This window comes from Dama dama, chromosome 23 (assembly GCF_033118175.1).
Source record: "Dama dama isolate Ldn47 chromosome 23, ASM3311817v1, whole genome shotgun sequence".
In the NCBI taxonomy this organism is placed as follows: domain Eukaryota; kingdom Metazoa; phylum Chordata; class Mammalia; order Artiodactyla; family Cervidae; genus Dama; species Dama dama.
Genome location: NC_083703.1, coordinates 79,188,382 through 79,211,853, shown reverse-complemented (window position 1 = coordinate 79,211,853; position 23,472 = coordinate 79,188,382). Strand labels below are relative to the sequence as shown.

The 23,472-nt window shown below is 49.3% G+C and overlaps 1 protein-coding gene across 5 annotated transcripts in view; it reads left to right on the top strand.

Annotated features, from left to right (window-relative positions):
- The window catches only part of ATP9A (ATPase phospholipid transporting 9A (putative)), a 122,068-nt gene that overhangs the window by 52,892 nt on the left and 45,704 nt on the right, over positions 1 to 23,472 (top strand). For 3 of the 5 annotated variants that reach the window (XM_061127521.1, XM_061127524.1, XM_061127523.1), the window contains exons 8-14: positions 185 to 265; positions 1,216 to 1,291; positions 6,160 to 6,236; positions 11,008 to 11,168; positions 11,405 to 11,547; positions 12,505 to 12,617; positions 23,207 to 23,419. In XM_061127521.1, coding sequence (XP_060983504.1) covers positions 185 to 265; positions 1,216 to 1,291; positions 6,160 to 6,236; positions 11,008 to 11,168; positions 11,405 to 11,547; positions 12,505 to 12,617; positions 23,207 to 23,419 — 864 coding nt within the window. The remainder of the gene's footprint in view (positions 1 to 184; positions 266 to 1,215; positions 1,292 to 6,159; positions 6,237 to 11,007; positions 11,169 to 11,404; positions 11,548 to 12,504; positions 12,618 to 23,206; positions 23,420 to 23,472) is intronic. The other 2 variants (XM_061127522.1, XM_061127525.1) reach the window with 2 other exon arrangements.

Genomic DNA, 23,472 nt, shown 5'->3' with positions numbered 1-23,472 from the left:
TGCAGGTAGAGACTCCCAGACTAACTTGCTGGAAGGCTTCCCTCTTTCTTCCACCTGCCCCGTGGCTTTGAGGGCCTGTTTGGAAAGTACAGTTGCTTCTGAAAAACAGCAGATGCTTCCCCAGATCCCTTTTAATCATGTGCTGACTTTGTTTTACCTCCAAAACGTCACCCCCGGGGGACAGGACCTTCTTCAGATTCGCTCGTATGTGTATGCGGAAGAGCCGAACATCGACATTCACAACTTCGTGGGGACCTTCACCCGAGTGAGTAAGCCTCGAGGGGTGCGGGGTCCTGTCTGGGGGGCGCATGACTGGGGTATGGGCCTGCTTCCCAGTGCCGGCAGGGCTTTGTCGGGGGGTAGCTCTGTGTGACGTGGAGGTGACGTCCCCGTCAGAAGACTCCACCTACAAAACTGCTTCTCAGTAAAAGCGACACAACTGGAAATTTCTTCCAGCCTCCCGACAGCTTTCATCCCCTGACTACTTAGAGCCAAGTGTTCTTGTAATTAATGTTACTCTGTCTTTTTCACATGAGCCCATTCGTTGCTATTGTTCATCACTAAGTCATTTCTGACTCTTTGGGACGCCATAGGCTGCAGCACGCCAGACTTCCCTGTCTGTCACCGTCTCCCAGAATTCGCTCAAACTCATGTCCATCGAGTCGGTGATGCTATCCAGCCATCTCCTCCTCTATCGTCCCCTCCTCCTCTGGCCTTCAATCTTTCCCAGCATCAGGGTCTTTTCCAATGAGTGTCCTCCAAGTCCTGTCCACCATGGTTATAACTTTTAAACCATCTCCCAACCTTTCAGAATAGAAATTAAATTTGGATTTGAATTATTTTAGGCATCTGAGATGATAAGTTTGTGAAACCCATAATGAATTGTTCCTGCTCTTGTTCTAGAAGCCCTCAGACAGGCCAGCAAAGGGCTGTTTCTGATGGATTTCCCTCTCCATTATCATTCCCATCTTGTGGAATGTTTCTCCAGTGCTGGAAGCCTGCATTTCTTAAATCACGAACCACTGTTTTCAAGTATTTCCGTGGGGCGGAAGCACCAAGGATAAGGGTTTATGATCCTTCTCTCCCGGCGGGGCTGTTGGCTTCCAAATGCGGGGGTCATCCTCTCTTCCTCTTTTGCAAAGAGCAGGCTGGAGACAGCAGCGGGCTCCGTGCAGACCTGGATGGGTCAGCCTGTGTCCATCTGCTCTTTTGCAGGAGGACAGCGACCCCCCGATCAGCGAGAGCCTGAGCATAGAGAACGCGCTCTGGGCTGGCACAGTCACCGCATCAGGTATGTGCCCTCACGGAGGAATGTGTTAGCAATTTGAAGAGGAAAGCAAATCCTTCGGTATAATGAGAATAATCATCTGTCAGTGGGGAAAATGAGCTGTCGGTCAAATGGTGTTTTCCACTGGCTCCTGCACCCCCGGGGAGTGCAATGGCCATCTAATTGGCCCCTGGTGCTCGGAGGCGTCTGGAGAGGAGTCCGCCCTGGCCTGTGGACTCGGCCACAGCGTCCACTCTGGGAATAGCCCCTAATTGCCACGTGAGATTGACATCCTAATCTGAACCAGAAAGTGGGTCAGCCTGGAGGTCCGGGCTCTTGCATCTGTGAGGGCTCCTCAGCTGGTCCTGATGGTGCCCTGGTGTTGGAGACTCCAAGGTGATGCAGAAATTGTCTGGTCATCTGGACCCCAGAACAGAGTTTGCGGGATGACCTGTTGAGGAGCGGGAAGAAGGGGTTGGGACACTGGGGTGCAGCTGAGCGGAAGGGCTCCAGGGGCTGAGCATGCCTGGGGCGGCTGGAGTGATGGCGGTGGGACCGCCCGTCTGTCGGCACCTGCTGTGTGTCACGCGGTTCACTTAACCCTCCCAGCCGTACCCTGCGGGCAGGTGCTGGCTTCATCCCCATGCTGCAGACAGGGAAACTGAGGGTCGGTGAGGCTAAGTAACTTGCCCAAGGTCACACAGCATGACTTGAGCCCAGGTGTTTTGCCCCAGAAGCAGAACTCTGTTCCCCTGTTATCACTCTATTATATATGTTACTGGGTTGGCCAAAAAGTTTGTTTGGGTTTTTCTGTAGCATCTTATGAAGAACCCAAACAAGCTTTTTGGCCAACCCAATATGTAATAGTATATACTGTTATTAACATGTAATTCCACTACTGGCAACTTTTTGTCTTTACTGTGGGAGACTCCGCTCCCCGCCCCGCTCCCGCGCCCAGCCCATTTCCCTCTGCTTGGTGCCGCTCTGTGGCTCTTCAGTACAGCAGATGCGGTCAGGATGCTCTCTGACAAGGAGCTGGACCCGCATGGCCTCTGCCCAGGCTGGCATCCACAGACTCAGTGCACGTGGGCAGAGATGGGCTCAGCTTCTCAGCCTTAATGTCAGAGATTAGCAGTAAGAAGGCTTATTTGTCAGGCCCTGTTTGTGTACAGACTGTTTTATCTTCCATTCTCTTGTTTCGATCGCACAACATTAAATGAGGACACTTAATGGAATAAAGAATTGAGTCTCAGAGAGGTCGAGCGACTTGCCTAAGGTCACACAGCCTTGGAGAGGTCATCTCCTGGGAGGAGGAGAAGGGAAGGCACACTGACACCTTAAAGATGGAAAAAAGATTTCACACAGTTCCTCAGAAATGCACTGTGACATTAAAACACGCGTTTTCCCCCTACTTGTGTGAATTCCTTGTGTTTGGTGAGGTGGGACGAGAGCCAGCTGTGATCCCCAATCCAGAAGCAGTGCCTGCCACGCCCTGCAGTAGACGTCTGCTTTGCAGTGGGTCTGAGGAGCTGCGCGGTGACCGTTTCTTTAGAGGGCCTTGGCTTCTCCCTGGGTAGATGTCTGACCACACTCTGGTTCTAATGTAAACACGGAGTTAAATGCAAGCCATTTCCTCCTTCCAGTGCTCAACTCCAGAAGCAGCCCTCGAGAGTAATCTTAATTATTTGAGATTTCACTTCTGTGTTCCCTTCAGAATCTAATTCCCGTGTCTTGGTCACTGCACCATTATCAGTTGGAAATTTAAAGAATAAAAAAGCTTGCCAGGCAATGCTAAGGGTCCAGGTGCACTGGCTGGCATCAGTCTGCAGAGGATACAGTTGCCATGGTAACTGGGCTGCTAGGCTGAGGAGTCACTGGGGTGATGATAGTCGGGAGAGGCTGGTGGGGCTTGGCAGAAGCGGAGCCTGGGTGTCGTGGATCCCGGTTCTTCTCAGACTCCGTGGAAAGGGACACCCCCAGTGTGCAGCAGGTCAGTCGGTGGCCCTGCTGGGGCTGAACTGTGACCAGCATGCAGGTCACACCACGCGGGTCTGATAATGCTCACTCGTCTGTACCCTGTTCCTTGGGGCTCGTCCTGGAATCACAGAGTCGTGTCAGAGCAGCGTCTGGTTGCTGTAAATGTGTCGAATCCTCCCTTTCTGGGGCTCACCCCCTCTCTCATCTCAGACGGGGTCAGAAGTCCCTGGCAGTGCACTGCAGTGGAGGGTCTCGGGCTGGGGGAAATACCTGGCTGGATGGAGACCCTGGCGGGCAGGATGGAGCGGACACCATGGTAGGCAGGCGGCTGAGGGCGGGGCTGTGTGAGGGGAGCTGCCGGGAATGTAGCCTCGGAAGTGGGGTTGCGGTCTGGGGGAGCGGGGGGGGGGGGGGCGCAGGGCAGGGGGTCTTAAGGGCTGAGTGGGGACCATGATGAGGAGAAAGCGGGAGCCTGGCCAAACGGGGTGGCTGAGCTCAGCGCCCGCTGGAGATGCGGTGAGGACTGCAGACCCAGTGGCCTCAGATCTTCCAGTTTTCCAGAAGAAGCCAGAAATCTCTACTTATGTATATACATATATATAATGTGAAAGCTCCTGTATTTAAAAGTTGACAACTACTTCAAAACCTTTAGGGACTTCCGTGGTGGTCCAGCGGTTAAGAATCCACCTGCCAATGCAGGGGACGTGGGTTCAGTTCCTGGTCTGAGAAGGTTCCGTGTCCCGTGGGACAACTAAGCCCGTGCACCGCAACTTGAGAGTAGCCACACTGCCCCCTACTCACTCACTGCAGCAGAGAAAGCCCACCCACGGCAGTGAAGACCCCTCACGGCCAGAAGTTAAACAAAGCTTTCGAGCCGTGGGCAGACCAGATGAGCGCGGCTCTGTGGACTGGCGCTGGCATGCTCTGGCAGGGTGGCTGAAGCTGGGGTCTGCTTCTCCCGGAGACAGTTTCGGTCCTGGGCACAGCGGGGTGTGGGGGAGAGGGCATCTCCAGCAGCCTTTGAAGGCACCAGGATTGGCCAGTACTAGATGGGGACGCTGCCCTCGGGGGCCCCTGTTGTCAGGACTCGCTAAAACCCTGGGCGCTGGGGGTTGAGACCAGCCCATGTCTGCCCTGAGGTGAGAGTCGTGGGCGCACAGCCACCCCTGCGTGGCCCAAGCTCAGCTCCCCCCATCCGACCGTCTGCGGGGGTCTGTGGGGGTCGGCCTGCACTCGCTGGGAGCAGGCAGGCTCTCTCCCCAGCCCTCCGCCTGCCGAGTGCCTCCCTGGAAGGGAGCTGCGTTGTGCAGAAGACTGTGCATCAACTCAGGGGGCCCTCGATGTCTCCTCTGGGGTGTCTGCCGAGAGACTCGGCCCGGCATTCCATCAGGGTGGCGCTCCTTTAGCGACTCTTTGAATCTCTTGGAGGTTTGGGTGCATCCCCCTGCTGGTGCTGTGCCAAGAGCTGAGGGGCCAGAGGAGAGGAGCTTAGGGACTCCTTTATCCCGGACACCAGCTGTTTGTATCTTGGGGTCTTCCCTGAGTGCTTGGCGGGGCTGCCCCTTCTCGTGTTTCGGGTTCCAGCTTAGATGTCCTCCACTCTGAGCCCGCGTCCCTGGTCGCCGGCGCTCACTGGCCCCTCCCTAGCCCCTCCCGTCGGTTTCTCTCCTGGGTCCATCGGGGTGCCCACCAGCCCCGTGCTGACTGCGGTGCTGCTGCCCTTGACTCTGCACATGCCCCGCTGTGCGGAGCATTTCCCTGGCACATCCTGGAAAGGGGAGACAGAGGTGCGTTTCTGATAGATAATGCCAGTTTCCCGCCCCAGATAGGCTGTTCCAGCAGACACCCCAGCCAGCAGCCTGAGTGCCAGTCCACGTCCCCACCTCTTGGCTCACGCTGCTGTTCCCACGCTTCTGAATTTTTATTACGAGGATGGGAATAAGAATTTCCCAGTTTTTTTGGTTTTTGAGTAGGGTAAACATCTTTTCTGATATTAATGGGCTTTGGGGGTTTCTTTTAGAAATTGTTTATAACAATTGATGTCTTTTTTAAAAACAAATGATGATGGAGGGATGGAAGGAAGGGGTAGGGGAGTTCTCAGGAAAGAGCTGCCATCCAGACAGACGTCTGCCAAAGGTTCTGGTTGCACCCCGACTCTGAGCGGAATCAGAGCCCGTGGGAGGAACATGCTCTGATAAGAGGGGCATGTTCATAGGTTTCCAGGGTAGTTTGTGAAGTTGCAGGCACCTCTGGAAGCCTCTGAGGCCAGGGGCATAAAGGACAGGCCCCCTCCCCTCCACCTCTCCTGTTCTCCGAGGCGGCCAGGCCCGCAGGCCAGCAGTGCCTGGTGATGCTTTTTTTTACATTAATGTGTATTTATTTTTCGCGCACTGGACCTTCGTGGCTGCACCGGGGCTCACTCTGGTTACAGAGTGTGCTTCTTGTTGCCCACGTGGGCTCTGTGGGCCTGGCTCAGCTGGTAAGGCCCGCAGGCTCTCGGGCACGGGCTTAGGTGCCCTGCGGCGTGTGGGTCTTCCCAGGCCTGGGGTCGAGCTGCTGTCCCTTGCATTGCCAGGCGGATTCTTCTCCGCTGGACGGCGGGGAAGCCCTGAGCAGTGGCGCGTTCAGCAGTAGCGGGGACGCCCTGTGTCTTCACTGACCTGGTGGCCGCCTCTGGCCTTCTGTGGCTGTTGAGTCTGAAATGAGGCTAATGAAAATGGGGGCTGTGTTTCACTTTTTTTTTCACTGAATTTAAATGTGAATGGCCACACATCTGTGTGGCCCTGTGTGGACGTTGGTTGGCCCTGATGTAACTCGGGGACTTTCTCGCACTGCGGAGGCTGGAGCGCAGCAGACCCTCCGAAAGCCTGCCTGTCGGGACTCACACTTCTCTGGCTTCTGTTTTTTCGTCGTAGGTACTGTCGTGGGTGTTGTTCTTTACACGGGGAGAGAACTCCGGAGTGTCATGAACACCTCGAATCCTCGAAGTAAGGTGTGTACACGGCCGTAGGGTGTGTTTTCTTGCCAGAACTTTGACTGATGTGGTTTGATGATTGGTGTTGGTGGGATGAGGAGCAAGACTCAGGAACAGGAACCCCTAAAAGTGTGACTTCACTTGTATAAACTTACTGCGTGTGTGTGTATTCTGTGCTAAGTCACCTCAGTCGTGTCTGACTCCTCGCCACCCCGTGGACTGTAGCCCGCCAGGCTCCTCCGTCCGTGGGATTCTCCAGGCGAGAATGCTGGAGTGGGTTGCCATGCCCTCCTCCAGGGGATTGTCCCAGTCCAGGGATTGAACTTGCGTCTCTTAGTCTCCTGTACTGCCAGGCAGATTCTTTACCCCATCACCACCTGGGAAGCCCATATATGTATTTATGCACACACCATACATAAACACATATTCAAATTCATGTTTGAAGATACTGTGGTTGGGTTCCAGACTACCACGTCAAGGGCGTATCACTACAAAGCAAGTCACATGAATATTTTGGTTTCCCAGTGCATATAAGTTATGTTTACACTATTCTGTAGTCTGTTAAAGTGTGCAGTAAAAGTATTGTGTCAAGAAATGTACATACTTTAAAAAAACTTTATTGCTAGAAAATACTAACAATCATCTGGCAACACAGGTTTGCCATACACCTTCAATTTATAAAAAAACACAGTACCTGCAGAGCTCTCTGCAGTTAAACAAGGAATGCCTGTGTATGAATACATAACATTTTAAAAGTTTTAAAATGAAGTATTGAGTCCTGAGGGGCTCCCCAGGTGGCTCGGCGCTAAAGAATTCCCCTGCCAGTGCCGGAGACTCAGGTTCGCTCCCTGGTCGGGAAGACCCCCTGGAGGAGGGCATGGCAGCCTACTCTGGTTTTCTTGCCTGGGAAGTCCCATGGACAGAGGGGCCTGGCGGGGCTGCAGTCCACGGGGTCACACAGAGTCAGACACGATTTAGCGACTAAGCACCCCAGCTGAGTCCTTGCTCTTTGCCCCATGTAGTACTAGAGCAGCCTGTCAGCACCCGGCTGCAGCCTCTCCCAAGAGGAGAAACGGCCTGAGAAGCACGGCGCTCTGGCGAAGCTGAGTAGACCTGGATTCAAACCCACACCAAGCGGCTGGCTCTGGCACGGTCCGCGGGGTCAGTTCTGGGGTCCACCGAATGGCCCTGTTACTGCTCGAATACACCAGGGCCCTCGCTCCCGGCCCCACCCCTCCTTCAGTTTCTTAGAGTCAGAATACTGCAGAATGATTTCCTTTGTCAGTACCATGAACAAATATCAGTCACTTCATCCCACCATTATAGTCCCCATGACCACCATCATTACAACTGTCAGTTCAGTTCAGTCGTTCAGTCCTGTCCGACTCTTTGTGACCCCATGGACTGCAGCACGCCAGGCCTCCCTGTCCATCACCAACTCCTGGAGCTTACTCAAACTCGTGTCCATCAAGTCAGTGATGCCATCCAGCCATTTCATCCTCTGTCGTCCCCTTCTCCTGCCTTCAGTCTTTCCCAGCATCAGGGTCTTTTCAAATGAGTTAGTTCTTCATATCAGGTGGTCAAAGTATTGGAGCTTAATATTTAGGAACAGTTCTTCTAATTACTATTCCGTACTGATTTCCTTTAGGATGGACTGGTTTGATTTCCTTGCAGTCCAAGAAACTCTCAAGAGACTTCTCCAACACCACAATTCAAAAGCATCAATTCTTCGGTAGTCAGCTTTTTTTATAGTCCAACTCTCACATCCATACATGACTCCTGGAAAAACCATAGCCTTGACTAGACAGACCTTTGTCAGCAAAGTAGTGTCTCTGCTTTTAAATATGCTGTCTAGGTTGGTCATAGCTTTTCTTCCAAGGAGCAAGTGTCTTTTAATGTCATGGCTGCAGTCACCATCTGCAGTGATTTTGGAGTCCTTAAAAAATTCTGTCACTGTTTCCACTGTTTCCTCATCTATTTGTCATGAAGTAATGGGACCAGATGCCATAATCTTAATTTTTTGAATGTTGAGTTTTAAGCCAGCCTTTTCACTCTCCTCTTTCACTTTCATCAAGAGGGTCTTTAGTTCCTCTTTGCTTCGGCCATAAGGGTGGTGTCATCTGCGTATCTGAGGTTATTGATATTTCTCCTGGCAATCTTGATTCCAGCTTGTGCTTAATCCAGCTTGGCATTTCGCATGATGTACTCTACATATAAGTTAAATAATCGGGGTGACAATATACAGCCTTGACTTAACTCCTTTCCCAATTTGGAACCAGTCCGCTGTTCCATATCTGGTTCTAACTGTTGCTGCTTGACCTGCATGCAGATTTCTCAGGAGGCAGGTAAGGTGGTCTGGTATTTCCATCTCTTTAAGAATTCTTCCCAGTGTGTTGTGATCCATACAGTCAAAGGCTTTGGTGTGGTCAATAAAGCAGAAGTAGATGTCTTTCTGGGACTCTTTCTTTTTCTGTGATCCAACAAATGTTGGCAATTTGATCTCTGGTTCCTCTGCCCTTCCTAAATGCAGCTTGAACATCTGGAAGTTCATGGTTCGCGTACTGTTGAAGCCTGGCTTGGAGAATTTTGAGTATTACTTTGCTAACATGTGAGATGAATGCAATTGTGCGGTAGTTTGAGCATTCTCTGGGATTGCCTTTCTTTGGGACTGGAATGAAAACTGACCTTTTCCAGTCCTGTGGCCACTGCTGAGTTTTCCAAATTTGCTGGCATGTTGAGTGCAGCACTTTCACAGCATCATCTTTCAGGATTTGAAATAGCTCAACTGGAATTCCATCACCTCCACTAGCTTTGTTCGTAGTGATGCTTCCTAAGGCCCACTTGACTTCACATTCCAGGATGTCTGGCTCTAGGTGAGTGATCACACCATCGTGATTATCTGGGTCGTGAAGATCTTTTTTGTACAGTTCTTCTGTGTATTCTTGCCACCTCTTTAATATCTAATGCTTCTGTTAGGTCCATACCATTTCTGTCCTTTATTGAGCCCATCTTTGCATGAAATGTTCCCTTGGTATCTCTAATTTTCTTGAAGAGATCTCTAGTCTTTTCCATTTTTTTGTTTTCCTCTATTTCTTTGCATTGATCACTGAGGAAGACTTTCTTATCTCTCTTGGCTATTCTTTGGAATTCTGGGTATATCTTTCCTTTTCTCCTTTGACTTTCACTTCCCTTCTTTTCACAGCTATTTGTAAGACCTCCTCAGACAACCACTTTGCCTTTTTACATTTATTTTTCTTGGGGATGGTCTTGATCCCTGCCTCCTATATAATGTCACGAACCTCTGTCCATAGTTCTTCAGGCACTCTATCAGATCTAATCCCTTGAATCTCTTTGTCACTTCCATTGTATAATCATAAGGGATTTGATTTAGGTCATACCTGAATGGTCTACTGATTTTCCCTACTTTCTTCAATTTAGATCTGAATTTGGCAATAAGGAGTTCATGATCTGAGCCACAGTCAGCTCCTGGTCTTGTTTTTGCTGACTGTATAGAGCTTCTCCATCTTTGGCTGCAAAGAATATAATCAGTCTGATTTCTGTATTACCATCTGGTGATGTCCATGTGTAGAGTCTTCTCTTGTGTTGTTGGAAGAGGGTGTTTGCTATGACCAGTGTGTTCCCTTGGCAAAAATCTGTTAGCCTTTGCCCTGCTTCATTTTGTACTCTATTACATTTATCCAACTATATTACATATGTCGAAGTTTATTACATATATCCAACTATATTACAACTATAAATGCCACTTATTTGAGGTTTTAGCCTTATCTGGGGCCATGTTTCTGCAAAGTGATGGGTTTCATGGGCTGGTTCCATTTTTTTTAAACATGCTTTAAGATAAATAGATAGTCATTAAAGTAATAATGTTCATTAATGCAGCACCTAAAAATCAGATGCCACAGGTGGTGTGTGCCCTGAATCTCCAGGCAATAGGGAACCAGTGCATGGTGTAGAACTGGGTCATTTCACAGGTCTCTGGGGGCATGGTTGAGGCCATGCAGTGCACAGCGCCCCTGAAGGCAGCAGTAACCCGCTTATGTGTTTCCAAGCTAAATCTTTAAATTGTTAAGAAAAAATCAAAATGAGATTCCTTGAGGTCCCTGGGATGTCGGTTAGCCTGTGGAGCCCAGTATTCTCACCCAGAGATGTGGGGCTCTGCAGAGCCCCCTGTGTCACCCAGGGTGCAGGTTCCCGGGGCGGCCCAGCCCCCCAGGCGGGCTGTGGGCTGCACCGGCTCATCACGTGTCCGTCCGCGTGCCGCCCTCAGACCCCAGGTGGGCTGTGGCTGCGCGCCTCATCACGTGTTTGTCCGTGTGCCACCCTCAGACCCGCCCGGCTGTGGCTGCGCCAACTCATCACATGTGTCTGTCTGCGTGCCACACTGGGTCCGGACCCCGGGCGGGCTGTGGCTGTGCCGGCTCATCACGTGTCCGTCCGCGTGCCGCCCTCAGACCGTCGGGCTGCGCCGGCTCATCACATGTCCGTCCACGTGCTGCCCTCAGAGAGACCCCCCCCCCCCCCCCCCCGTGGGCTGTGGCTGCGCCAGCTCATCACGTGTCCGTCCGCGTGCCGCCCTCAGACCGTCGGGCTGCGCCGGCTCATCACATGTCCGTCCACGTGCTGCCCTCAGAGAGACCCCCCCCCCCCCCCCCCCCGTGGGCTGTGGCTGCGCCAGCTCATCACGTGTCCGTCCGCGTGCCGCCCTCAGACCCCGGGCGGGCTGTGGCCGCGCCGGCTCATCGCGCGCTTCCGTCCATGTGCCGTCCCGCAGATCGGCCTGTTCGACCTGGAGGTGAACTGCCTCACGAAGATCCTCTTCGGAGCCCTGGTGGTTGTGTCGCTGGTCATGGTCGCCCTCCAACACTTCGCCGGGCGTTGGTACCTGCAGATCATCCGCTTCCTTCTCTTGTTCTCCAACATCATTCCCATCAGGTGCGCTGAGAGCGAGCTGCTGCCGCGGCGTCTGCGCGTCTCTGTTTATTAGAAGGTCATGCTTTTGTGGTTTTGAGAAGGAGCTGGTCCGTTATAAAGGGGTGACCCGAACAGGTGGGGTCTCATTTGTGCCGAATGTTACGGCGCCCACGATGTGTGTTTTAGAATCGGTGTTGAGAGAACAATCAGCTGTTTGTGTGTATCCTGTTAACCTGTGTGCTCTGGTTTTCTGCTAGCCTGCGTGTGAACTTGGACATGGGCAAGATCGTGTACAGCTGGGTCATTCGCAGGGACTCGAAAATCCCTGGGACCGTGGTTCGCTCCAGCACGATTCCAGAGCAGCTGGGGAGGATTTCCTACCTACTCACAGACAAGACTGGTGAGTGTCCAGGACCCTTGCAGAATTCAAAGTCAAAGAAGATGCTTGGAGTATCTTTCTGGAGGTATTAGAGATGAGTGTTGCAGTTCTTTTATCCTCTTCATCTTTGGATGAAGATAGACTCCTTGGTGGACATGATGATGATAGCAGCAAAGCCTTATTTAGTGCTAGTCGTGTGGAAAATCACTGTTCTGGGTGTCTATATATAGTCACTTAATCCTCCCCTGATATTGTGAGTTTGGAGTTATTAAGTGACTTCGTGGTTATGTGACTTGTCAGAAGCACATAGTGGCGGAAGTAGGCTTTGAACTCAGACTGGCTTCAAGTCCTGACCGCGAAACCACATCTCAAAATGCCGCTTTACAGTTTAACACCTGTCAAGTTATAAGGTTGTTGTAGTGGTTGAGAGCAAGTGGGGAGACCTGGGTTTAACCTTCATCTCTACCATCTGGTGAACATGGGATAGAAGGGGATCTGTCGCAAAGATCCGGGAAGTCAGAGCAAAACTAGATTTCAGGAAGGAGAAGAACCAGGCAAGTTCTGGCTGTGTCGGTATCAGGATGGTCTCTTGACTTGACTCTACTCATCTGTTGTCTGTGCGTCTGTCTGCTCAAGGTTTTGATTTCTTCACGATAGAATCTGATTGGCCTCGTGTATGTTGTGTCCCACCCTCTTGGCCAGTGGAATGAGTCAGGCACCCTGATTGGCATTTTCTCTAGACCATCCCAGGGACCAAGGATGGTCATTCCCTCTGGAACCTTAAGGTTCTGTTTTTAGACGAAGTTCTCGGATTCCAGGCTGAGAGACTATCACAGATGTCTACTCCAACAGGAGCAGTGCAAAAACCAGTGTGTGACATAGGGTAAAGACTCAAACAAAACAAAACAAAACAGCTTTCGTTACTGTTACTAAGAGCTCCAGGATGTAGGCACAGTTACTCCTTGCTTTGTGTTTCAGGAACTCTTACCCAGAATGAGATGGTTTTCAAACGGCTCCACCTCGGCACTGTAGCCTATGGCCTCGACTCAATGGATGAAGTTCAAAGCCACATTTTTAGTATTTACACCCAGGTAAAGCCTTCTGTTTCGATACCCAAAGCGATTTTTAAAAGTATTTACTAACATCTATATTGGGAAGAATTCATATGATTCATCCCTTAAATGTGTACAACTCAGTGGGTTGTTTTGAATACTCAGAGTTGTGTAACCCTCGCCACAATCTGTTCTGTCTTCATCACCTGAAAAAGAACTCCCGTACCCATGAGCAGTCACTCCTCGCTTCCCCCTACCCCACCTTTCCTTCCAGGCCCCTGGCAATCACTGATTCTTCGTATTTTGATTAAACCTTTGGTTGAGGTTTTTTTCCATCTTCCTCATCCCGAGGGTTGATCTACTGAACTACTACTAGTGGATGATAGGGGAGACATGGAAGAAAATTATCTGCCAAAACTAGTACCAGAAACGGAGAAGGCAATGGCACCCCACTCCAGTACCCTTGCTTGGAAAATCCCATTGGTGGAGGAGCCTGGTGGGCTGCAGTCCATGGGGTCCCAAGGAGTCGGACACAACTGAGTGACTTCGCTTTGACTTTTCACTTTCCTGCTTTGGAGAAGGCAATGGCAACCCACTCCAGTGTTCCTGCCTGGAGAATCCCAGGGACGGGGGAGCCTGGTGGGCTGCCGTCTATGGGGTCGCACAGAGTCGGACACGACTGAAGCGACTTAGCAGCAGCAGCAGCAGCAGCAGCAGCAGCAGCAGAAAAAGCTCTGAGAACCTAATGCTTCTCCTTCAAGTTTATAGACATGTTTGCTTTTTCCTTTTCCCCAGTTATGAGCAAAAGCAATCAGTAATTAATGGACTGCTTGTGACATAATTATGGTGTAACTGATGAGCTTTAGTTTGTCATCTCTTTTCAATTTAGCAGTCTAGTGGAAGAAATGATCAGAAATGACTATCAACTTTATCTGCTCCTGGTTTTTTCCCCCCGCTACAAGATTTTTCAGAACCAGTCATTTTTTTTTTTTTTTTTTTTAAGAGATATTACTTGTAAGTGTCCTAAGAGTCCTAAAATGTTAGACCAGTGGATGTCCACCTTGGCTGCTCATGAGAATTCCTAGTGATGTTTTAAAAAACAAGTAGAATAAAAGCAAAACAAAAGACTTTGATGTGGGCCTGATACCTGAGAGATTCTGACTCATTCAGATGCCAGGAGAACCTGCACTTCTGTGTGTTAAAGGGAAGATGATAAAGAAGCAATTCCCTTGGTAATTCTGAAAACACACCCAGAGCTAACATAGATTGCATTAGACCAGCTATGGGGTTATGACACTGGTTTGAGGACAAGAGAATAAAGAAACCATTTTTTGCTTTAATTTGTCTGACTAGATAGTGATTCTGTAGTCAGAAGGCCAGTTAAAAGTGTATTTTTGTGTAAGGATTAGAGATGGACTCTCTCAATGCTTAGTGGCACAGTTAGAGTCAATGTTTAATTTTCCAGGACATTTCCTGAGGGGCACACCTGGGTTTCCGGGGTGTCTCCTAAACATGGCAGGGCAGGGAACAGAGCTGGAAACGAGGCGGATTTTAAGTGAAGACAAGCTCATTCGTTCCATGTCGAGTCACTTCCTACAGCCAGCCACGAAGCACCTGCCATTCTCTGCTGCTGGTGTGGGCATCGTGGCTTGACTCCAAATGGATCCGTGGACCTTTCTCAAAGATGGACTTTCAGACTGTTAGAAAATCACAAGGATGTGGTTGGGCTGGAGGGAGAAGCCGCAGCCCACCCCAGTTCCTTGCCCCCTCGCCTGACCCGTCTTCCTCTGTCGTTTCATGGTCTCTACTGGGCTCTGTGTGTCAGTCTCTGGGGGGCTCCCCTCTTGGCCAGCTTCTGCTGCCCTGTCAGAGCTGGTGGCTCCCGGGTCTGCATCGACCCGACCTGGAGCTTTAGCCTGGAATCCTTGGCATCCCCGCTCAGGCATCAGGAGGGCAGTGTGCCCATATCCGATCATCCTTCTCCCTGCATGCCCTACGTGGTTGCGTGACGTCATTCTCGTCTTTGTAAGCACCATGCCCCTTTGGCCTGTGAGCTCCGTCCAGGGGTTTGGGAAATGCCCTTGCTTCCTGCCCTGTGGCCACCTGCCTGCAGTCGCAGGCCCAGCCCCCAGACCGTCTGCTTGGCTTCAGTTGTCATCCCCTCGCTCACTAGGCAGAAGCTGCACTCTCCCTTGCCTGGCTGTCTGCAGAGACCCCCTGCAAGCTTCCCTGCTTCCCTCCTCCCCGCCCTGGTCCAGGCAGCAGGGTCCGTGGCATCCAGCGTGGCCTGCATCCCCTCCCCACCCTCTCCCGTGGTTCAGCCTCTCCTCCCACTCACCCCAACACACCACGGCCTGCAGCTTTCCGGGCAGGGTGAGCCGCTTCACTTCTGTGTCTTGGAGTAGTCTTCCTCTGAACCGCCCCCCCCAGTGCCCTCCAGACTCCCCAGCAGGGGTCACCGTGTGGATCGTCACTCTTGTCAGCCCCCCCCGGGTCCCGCCTCCCTCGGAGCCCCGCGTCAGCGGTGCTGGCCTGCCGATGGTTATGTTAGACAGCTCCATGCTGCAGTACGTGCCCTGGCGGGAGGCACAGCCCTGCCCATTCTGGTGGTATTTTTAAGAGCTTGCGTTATTGACAGAAGGCATCCTTTCCCAGGATATTTGTCTGGTTCATCTTTGTGGCCCGTTTTTGGGGGAGCGCAGATAAGCCTCTCTGTCAAGTGCTGAAAGTCAGAAAACAACATATTTTACCATGACCCCTCATCGCCCTTCCTTAGCAGAGGCTCGTAAATTGACTTGCCCATCCTGGCCTTCAGTTTAAAAGAACGGGGTGTGGTGGGGAGAGGCCGGGGCTGTTGTGGACACACCCCGCCCCCAGGGAGGCCATCTGCACCCTTCTTTCGGGATAGCGAAAAGCCTGCAGTAAACACATGGATCCTTTTGTGACGACAAGTATAAAGCCTTTCCTGTGTTTTGTTTTTTTAAACAGCTTTATTGAAGTATAACATACATACCGTAACATTTAGCGATGTTAAGTATACTGTTTAATGCTTTTTTCAAGTAAATTTACAGTTATGGAATCATCCCCACAATCCAATCTTAGACCGTTCCGCGCCCCCCCCCCCCCCCGCGCTGTGGGATTCTCCTGAGCCTCTGCAGTCATCCATCTGCCCTTTAGAGTTCAATAATAGGATGTTTATAACAGTGTCTCCTGAATACAGCGTTTGGAACTCCTGTGTGAGATGGCCAGGGACCATCTGGCCATCAGAGTCAGACTCCACTCCTGGAGTCAGAGTCTCCAGGAATGGCAGCTGGACTTACAATTTTAACAGGTGAACCAGGTGGTTCCAAAGTACAGCGGGGGTACTACAGTACTTTGAATCTAATTGTTATTTAGTAGCTAAGCCATGTCTGATTCTTTTGTGACCCCGTGGACTGTAGCCCACCAGGCTCCTCGGTCCATAGGATTTCCCAAGCAAGAATACTAGGGTGGGTTGCATTTCCTTCTCCAGGGGATCTTCCTGACCCAGGGATCGATCCTGTGTCTCCTGCATTGGCAGGGGGATTCTTTATCACCGCGCCACCTGGGAAGCCCACCTTGAATCTAAGGTCCGCTGTTATTTTTCAGAATATCACTGTCCTAGATCTGTGAACTCCAAAACAGAGGGTGCAAGGTGACCCATGGAGCTGTAGGAAGGAAAGATTTGAGTGTTCACTCACACTTCATTTTCATCTTCAAAATTAAAGCGAAATTTAAACCTTACTAGGAGCATGAAGGTTGACCCTGGGACCCTCACACGATTTATCAGATGAACATTCGTCAGGTACAGTCCTTGAAGTGTCCTGCAGAAGGAGTCACAATTCTGCGATTGTTTATTTTCGAAACACTGGAATACAGACTGTGTTTTATGAGTGTCTAGGTGACTGGTTTTAGGGATATTATTTAACTAAATTAACCTCATAAAGAAGGCAGGTGGTTTTACAAGATTCCTGCAGAGAAACTCCAGATGATTAATACAGGCCCGAGCAAACCACAAAGAAATGGCCAACACATTATGAGGGAAACCCGTGACAGGCTGGGGAGATGTGATGATTTTTCCTCTGGCTTACTGATTTACTTACTGACACCTTTAAAAAATTGAGAGATGGTTCACAAACCATAACATTTATCCTCTTAAGTGTACAGATCAGGGTTTATTAGTATATTCTCAATATTGTGCAATCACCACTGCTATCTAATTTCTGTCTGTTTTCACTACTCCAAAGAGGGACCCTGCCTGTCTCTTAGACTCCCACCGTTCCCCAGCTCCTGACAACCACCCGTCTACTTTTTGTCTCTGTGGGTTTGCCTGTTGTGGACATCTCAGATGCCTGGAATCAATCAATACCTTTTGCACCTGGCTTATTTCACTTGGCATAACATCTCCAAGGTTTTTCCAGGTTGCAGCGCATGTCAGCACTTCATGCTCCTTTATGACAAACAGATATGACAATTTGAATCTGTAATTTTAAATAATTATAATTTTAAGTCTATGATCCTGAGTATATGTTATTTTGAACTTTTAGCTAATTCTATGAAATATGATCTCTTTTTAGCACGTCATTTTACAATTTTTTTGTTTCTTAATGCACAATACAGTTTGTATACAACTTGAATACACATGTGGGGAAGGTACTTAATTTTTTTTCTCAACATGTTCAAAATATTTGAGATGACTAGTCTATATATTGCCTGGAATATGGAATCACCTATTTTATTTTACTTATCCTGGCAAGTGGAAGCATCTTTAACTTTTATTGATATATGTGTCTGAGAAAAATAATGACTATGGGAATTGGGAGCCACGTGGTGTCCCTTGTCAGAGAAAACCAAGACCAGTGCTTTTGAGTGTTCTTCTAGGCTGTTTTATATAGGTACATTCTTTTTTTTAAAAACATAGTTCATATTATTACACAGTTTGATCTGTGAACTGTGATTTTTCACTTAATGGTTTGTCCCTGATACTGTTTTAGGATTTATTAGAGTTGGAATTTACTGAGCAGTTTTCTCCTTTTCTTTTTAATGAGTATGTTCGTGAATGTGTGAGTTTGTGATTCACTTTCTCCACAAGACGTATGCACAGGATGCATTCGGTTATCAGTACGTGCTGTGTTCCAAGTAGTGTGTCTTGCTTTCTGCATCCATAGGAAGCATGGAGAAGGTTATGTTTTCTCAGGGAAGAATTTTTACTCGTGTGTTTTTCTCTGGGACACAAAGCTTACTTTGTTTTTTAGTCATTAAAAAAATTCTAATCCTTTCTTAGGATACATTTTTTTTTTTGGCTACAGGAAAAAAAATATGGATCGGTACAAAGAAAAAACACTGAAATCACCTGTATTCACATCAGTCAGAGATAACCGGTGTTAACAGCTGGCTGTATAAAACGCTAACCGTCTGTCTGCCTTTGTGTGTCTGTGAGATGTGTACTTTGCTTCTCTATCTCTGGTTCTTTTTTCTTTCCAAGAAGAAGTCATTATATTTTTGTAATTCTTTTAAACTAGAGTTGAGGATCAAAATTATGTGTAGAATTGAAAAGTATGTATATATGCATAGGCCCTACTATATTCTTTAAGTGACCGGGACCTGGGCATATATATATATTTCTTAAAATCTTTCCTGGTTATTCAGAGAAGCATTTCTGATTAAGACCCACTGTTAGAATAACATTGTCCATCTTCCTTTTTTTCCCCACACATGTCATAATTATGATCCTTTTGAATGGTTTTTCAACTGGGCCATATAGGGGTAGAGTGAGGAATGCACCTAGGAAGGAAAATTTATTGAGATGGCAAAAAACGCAGTCATTAAGTCAAATCATATTGTAATGCAGTATTAAAAAACTCAAAACGAAGGCAAAAAATTCAAATCTTAAATTGACAGGCTCCAGCTCAGCACTTGCACAGACTGGTCTCACCGTCCTGACCCTGGCTTTGTGGCAGCAATGACTACATGTCTGGTTCCCAGCCTTGCCGTGATGACATCATGGGTGGGATCATTCTTTGTTGTGGGGGCCAGCCTGTGTGTCCTAGGATGTCTAGCAACATCCATGCCCTCCACCATCTAGATGCGTGTAGCACACGCCCCCTTGCCTTTGTGACAGCCCCACATATCTCCAGACACTGCCCAAGGGGAAGGGCAGAATCTCCCAAGTTGAGAACCCCTGTGCTGTATGTGGTTCAGTTTGAACAAATTGAAATTTGTTGCCTTTGCTGTACAGAAAGGTGTGTACTGTTACATAGTAAGTGTTAGCTGCTTAGTCGTGTCTGACTCTTTGTGACCCCATGGACTGTAGCCCACCAGGCTCCTCTGTCCATGGAATTCTCCAGAATAGAATGCTGCAGTGGGTAGCCATTCCATTCTCCAGGGGATCTTCCTGACCCAGGGATTGAACCTGGTTTTCCACATTGCAGGCACATTCTTTACAGTCTGAGCCACTAGGGACACCCGGCTACTACATAGTAAATGTTGTATTCATTCAGTCACTTAGCCTGTAAGTCAGCTGATTCATTTGGAAGTTGTAGCTCTGAGCCTGTCTCTAGAAGAGTGGCCCTTTGAGGTTAATGAGTTTTCAGCTCTGAGCTTTATTTGGGGAGTGAAGTGGACCTATTGAAACAGGAATTCCTTCTCTTGAATAGTGTACTTTTAAGCAGTTGCAACCCATTCGTGGTATCTGTTGATCTTATGAATGTTCATAAGTGGTAGTGTTTTCACTGCATTTGGAAAGAAGATGGATAAGAGAAGGTGGATATTCATCGTGACTGAGCATTTAATTTTTGTATTACTCTTTCCTGAAATATAGGCTGAGGTTCTCATCGGGAGATACCCTTGCCGTGGATTATTAACGAGAAACGGAGGCCTCTTTTTTCCCATGGAGTCTCCAAGTCTCATTTGTTTGCTGGGGTGCCATGGAATGACCGAGACACCCCACGGTGCGGGACACCCACCCCGGGCCCGAGGCAGGGGCCTTTGTGTGCGGAGAGCTTGATTCTTCACCCGACTTCTGACCTCACCAGGGCCTAGCGTGTCCCCCCTCCTCAAGAGGACTGGTGGTTTCCCCCCTAGGGCAGAAAGGGCCGTAACCTGCCTCTGTGAATACCACATCTGTTTTTATTTTCCCCTGGTATTTTTTAAGTAAGAAGAAATGTGTGTAGGTTAAAGGGCCTATGGGGAGGAGGCTGGAGATAAACACTGTACAATGTGAAACTTTTCCATATGGGCAACGTGAGGATGCTTAACGACTGGACCAGTACGAACACTGGCCGAGCCCCTCGTAATGACCAGCGCCTTCCTGGTATGTGGGGATCACCGTTTGCTGCGTGGATGAGCCTTTTATTTGCAGATTAAATCAGAATCAGTGGTTATGACCTGTCTTCCCTGAAACACCTCAGAGTGTGTGTGTGTGTGTGTGTGTGTGTGTGTGTGTGTGTTGAGTCGCTTCAGTCATGTCCGATTCTCTGTGATCCCATGGACCATGGCCTGTCAGGCTTCTCTATCCATGGAATTCTCCAGGCAAGAACACAGGAGTGGGTTGCCATTTCCCTCTCCAAATCTGACCTGAGACAGGCCAAAACGATCTTAGTAGTAAAGGGGGATGAGTATCAATTTCAGAGAGAGACAAAGGAACTTGAAGGCAGCAAATCAGTTGCTTGTGACGCTGGTCTGATTTCAGTCATTGTCATTGTCATCTTCTAGTTTATTGTCAAGTAGTTCCCTGATCTGAGTGGGGTCTTTGCAAAAATCTGGGCTGTATTTCTCTTTTTGCCTTGCTCTGGAGTGGTTTCACCTGGAATGCAAAGCCCCAGGGCTCTGTGTTAGCCCACATTTAAAATATTAGTGGAAGTATCTGACTCCTGTAGACATAATCAGGTTGCTTCTAAAACCCAAAGGTTTGTGAAAGATACCCTTAATTCAGCCTTCCCTTCAAACCCACTGTTGCTAAAACTTGCCAGCCAGAGCAATTACTTTGTCAAAGGTCTTGTTATTGCTCCTAATGGTAAATAATAATTTGGTCCAGGTGCTGAGGAATGTGGGCAAAAAAATGAAGACACACGTCTAGGGCCAGAACATAAATTACAGAACTTTGGGGGGAAGAAAAAAAATTCTTGATTTAGCCTCACTACGAGAGGGGACCTTTCTGTAAATCTTCAGTCCTCGTTATAATTTTAGAGTTAAATTCTTTATAATTAAAAGCACTTGGCAAATAATGATTCATTTAAACTGTAGTTCTGATATATTACTCTAATTATTGTTACCATGCAGCGCCCTTTGGCCTGGAAGTGAAACCCATGTCCTCTTGACACCAGAGGTTAACAGAGCAGGAAGCCAGAGCAGTGTGTGTGCCTGCGTGACCAGAGTAATTTAGTAATTGTCTAATTATCTGAGGAGTCTGATGCCACTGCTAAAAATAGTATTAAAAAATTAAATGAAAGTCTTTTCTTGTTTCTCATAACCCGTCTGTTCTCTATTTTGGGCAACCATGTGTTCATGGGTATAAAACATTCATTCTAAAAGATCAGATCGCTTCTCCTCTGTTGGATAAAATATGTTTTTAATGGAACATAGTATTCAGTAACTCACAAACATCTCTCGCTTCCAAGACTCAGTTGTGGAGGTAGGGAGGCTGTGATAGGTCTTTTGTCCTAAACTGTGACTTAAAATCTGGAACCAATGTTGGTCAGTTTGATATTCATTTCTTCTTAAAAATGGGGGGGAAGTTCATGTCAGATGAGGACTTCTCACTGTTATCTCAGGAAAATTAAGTTGTTCATTTGTTCAACAAATATCTGAGCAAGTTATCTCCTGCCGTTGGTACTAAAATTCAGTAGACAAGCTATGTGTTCTCATGATCTGACAGGAGAATGATCAGGTAAACAATCCAGTTTTAGTCAGTGAAGACAATAACACACATGCTACCATGGAAGCGTGGTTCCCAGTGGGGCAGGCACATGAGGCAGAGCCAATTAGGGGACCAGGGGAAGACATCTTTGGGGAGGTGATGTTGAATTTGGGGCCTGAATGATGAGGTGGAATGAACTAATTCTGCAAAGATGTGGGAAATGGTGTTCTAGGCAGTGGGCACAGCAAGTTCAAAGGCCCTGAGGCAGGATAAGGAGGTTGGAGAGAGAGGCTGATCAGGTGGGTCATGGGAGGCTATCTGAGTTTTACTGATCACTGACTCATAGACTCCTGACAAGTGTACTCTTTCTAGTGGCCTTAATTTTTTAAATTATGTTTTAAGGCAATAGAGCAACTCCGCACAGGACACAGCAAAGCAGTAGAACCCATTCTTCAAAGCAGAGCCTTCATGGTACCCGATGGTGCACAGGTGGGGATGGGGCTGCTTGTCTTCCATGTTTGATGCTGCGGAGTGGATTTCTCGTGGTTCCTCTCCTCCGCATGTGGGTTGAAAACCAGCTCCTAGCCCATTCCTCTCATTGGCACAAAACCAAGGCCCAGAGGGCAGATGGGCCTTGCTTGAGGTCACCCAGCTCTTGGCACCTGCCCGAGAATCAGACTCAGATTTCTCACCTATGTTCTTATTACCATGTTGCTCAAAACCTTTTCCCCAAGATTTAACCCATTAGGAGGACAAGCCATGTGCTGAAAGGTACAGTGAAGAGGTGGATGAGGGCTGTATAAGCCAGGCAGCCACGTCTTGGACAAGAATTAGGGTCCTTGGTCGGTTTGGAAGGCAGAGCTTGAGCACATTTCAGTTAACTTTTGAAAATAGACGCTGAGTGGACTTCCGGGTACCATTTTGCATTGTGTTGTTGCTGACGGTCTCCCTGACCTGCCCTGGGATGCTCGGCGCCCCCTAGAGCCCCATTGAGGCGGTTGTCCATTTTAATTGCACTGAGAGGAATGTACAGTTAAAACGGTGGCTCTAAACTGGGAGGATTTTGGTCTTTATGGGGCATTTGGCAACCTCTGAAGACATATTTTGTTCTCCTGTGACACCTGGGGTTGTTTCTGGAGTTTAGAAGATGGAGACAGAGGAACTGCTAAGCATCCGCCACACACAGTACGCCCGCCGCCCCCGCCCCCACCCAATAGGGAATCACCCTTCTCAGGTGTCAGCAGTTGCTGTTTAGGCACTCAGTCGTGTCCAACTCTTTGCAGCCCCATGGACTGTAGCCCACCAGGCTCCTCCCTCCATGGTATTCCCTGGGCAATAATACTGGAGTCGGTTGACATTTCTTTCTCCAGGGGATCTTCCTGACCCACGGATCAAACTTGCGTCTCCTGCATTGGCAGGCAGATTCTTGACCACTGAGCCCCCCAGGGAAGCCCCAAATGTCACCAGTGCTGAGGTCCGGAGCCCTGGTCTGAAATACCAGCATCACTGGCAGTGTAGCGGAGCCCCCAACACCATCCAACGTTCCCCAGTAGAATCGCCCTAGACTGTCATTTCTGTTTATTTTGTGTTTGTTGTTTTTGGCTGAGCCCCAGTGACTGGATCCCTAAATTGCACGCCCCTAGGAGGGCACTTGCTAGAGCAGGTGGGAGGGAAGCAGCGAGCCCGCCGAAGCCTCCCTCCCCTGGAGGCCCCTCCGTGTCCTGGTCTTCCTCGCTGCTCTCCTCTTCCGCAGCAGCCCCAGGACCCGCCGGCTCAGAAGGGCCCCGCGCCGACCACCAAGGTGCGGCGGACCATGAGCAGCCGCGTGCACGAAGCGGTCAAGGCCATCGCGCTCTGCCACAACGTCACCCCCGTGTACGAGTCCAACGGCGTCACCGACCAGGCCGAGGCCGAGAAGCAGTATGAGGACTCCTGCCGTGTGTACCAGGCGTCCAGCCCAGACGAGGTAAGCCCGCGCACGCGCCGCCGGCCCGCTGCGCACCTGCCCCGTGGGGGTGG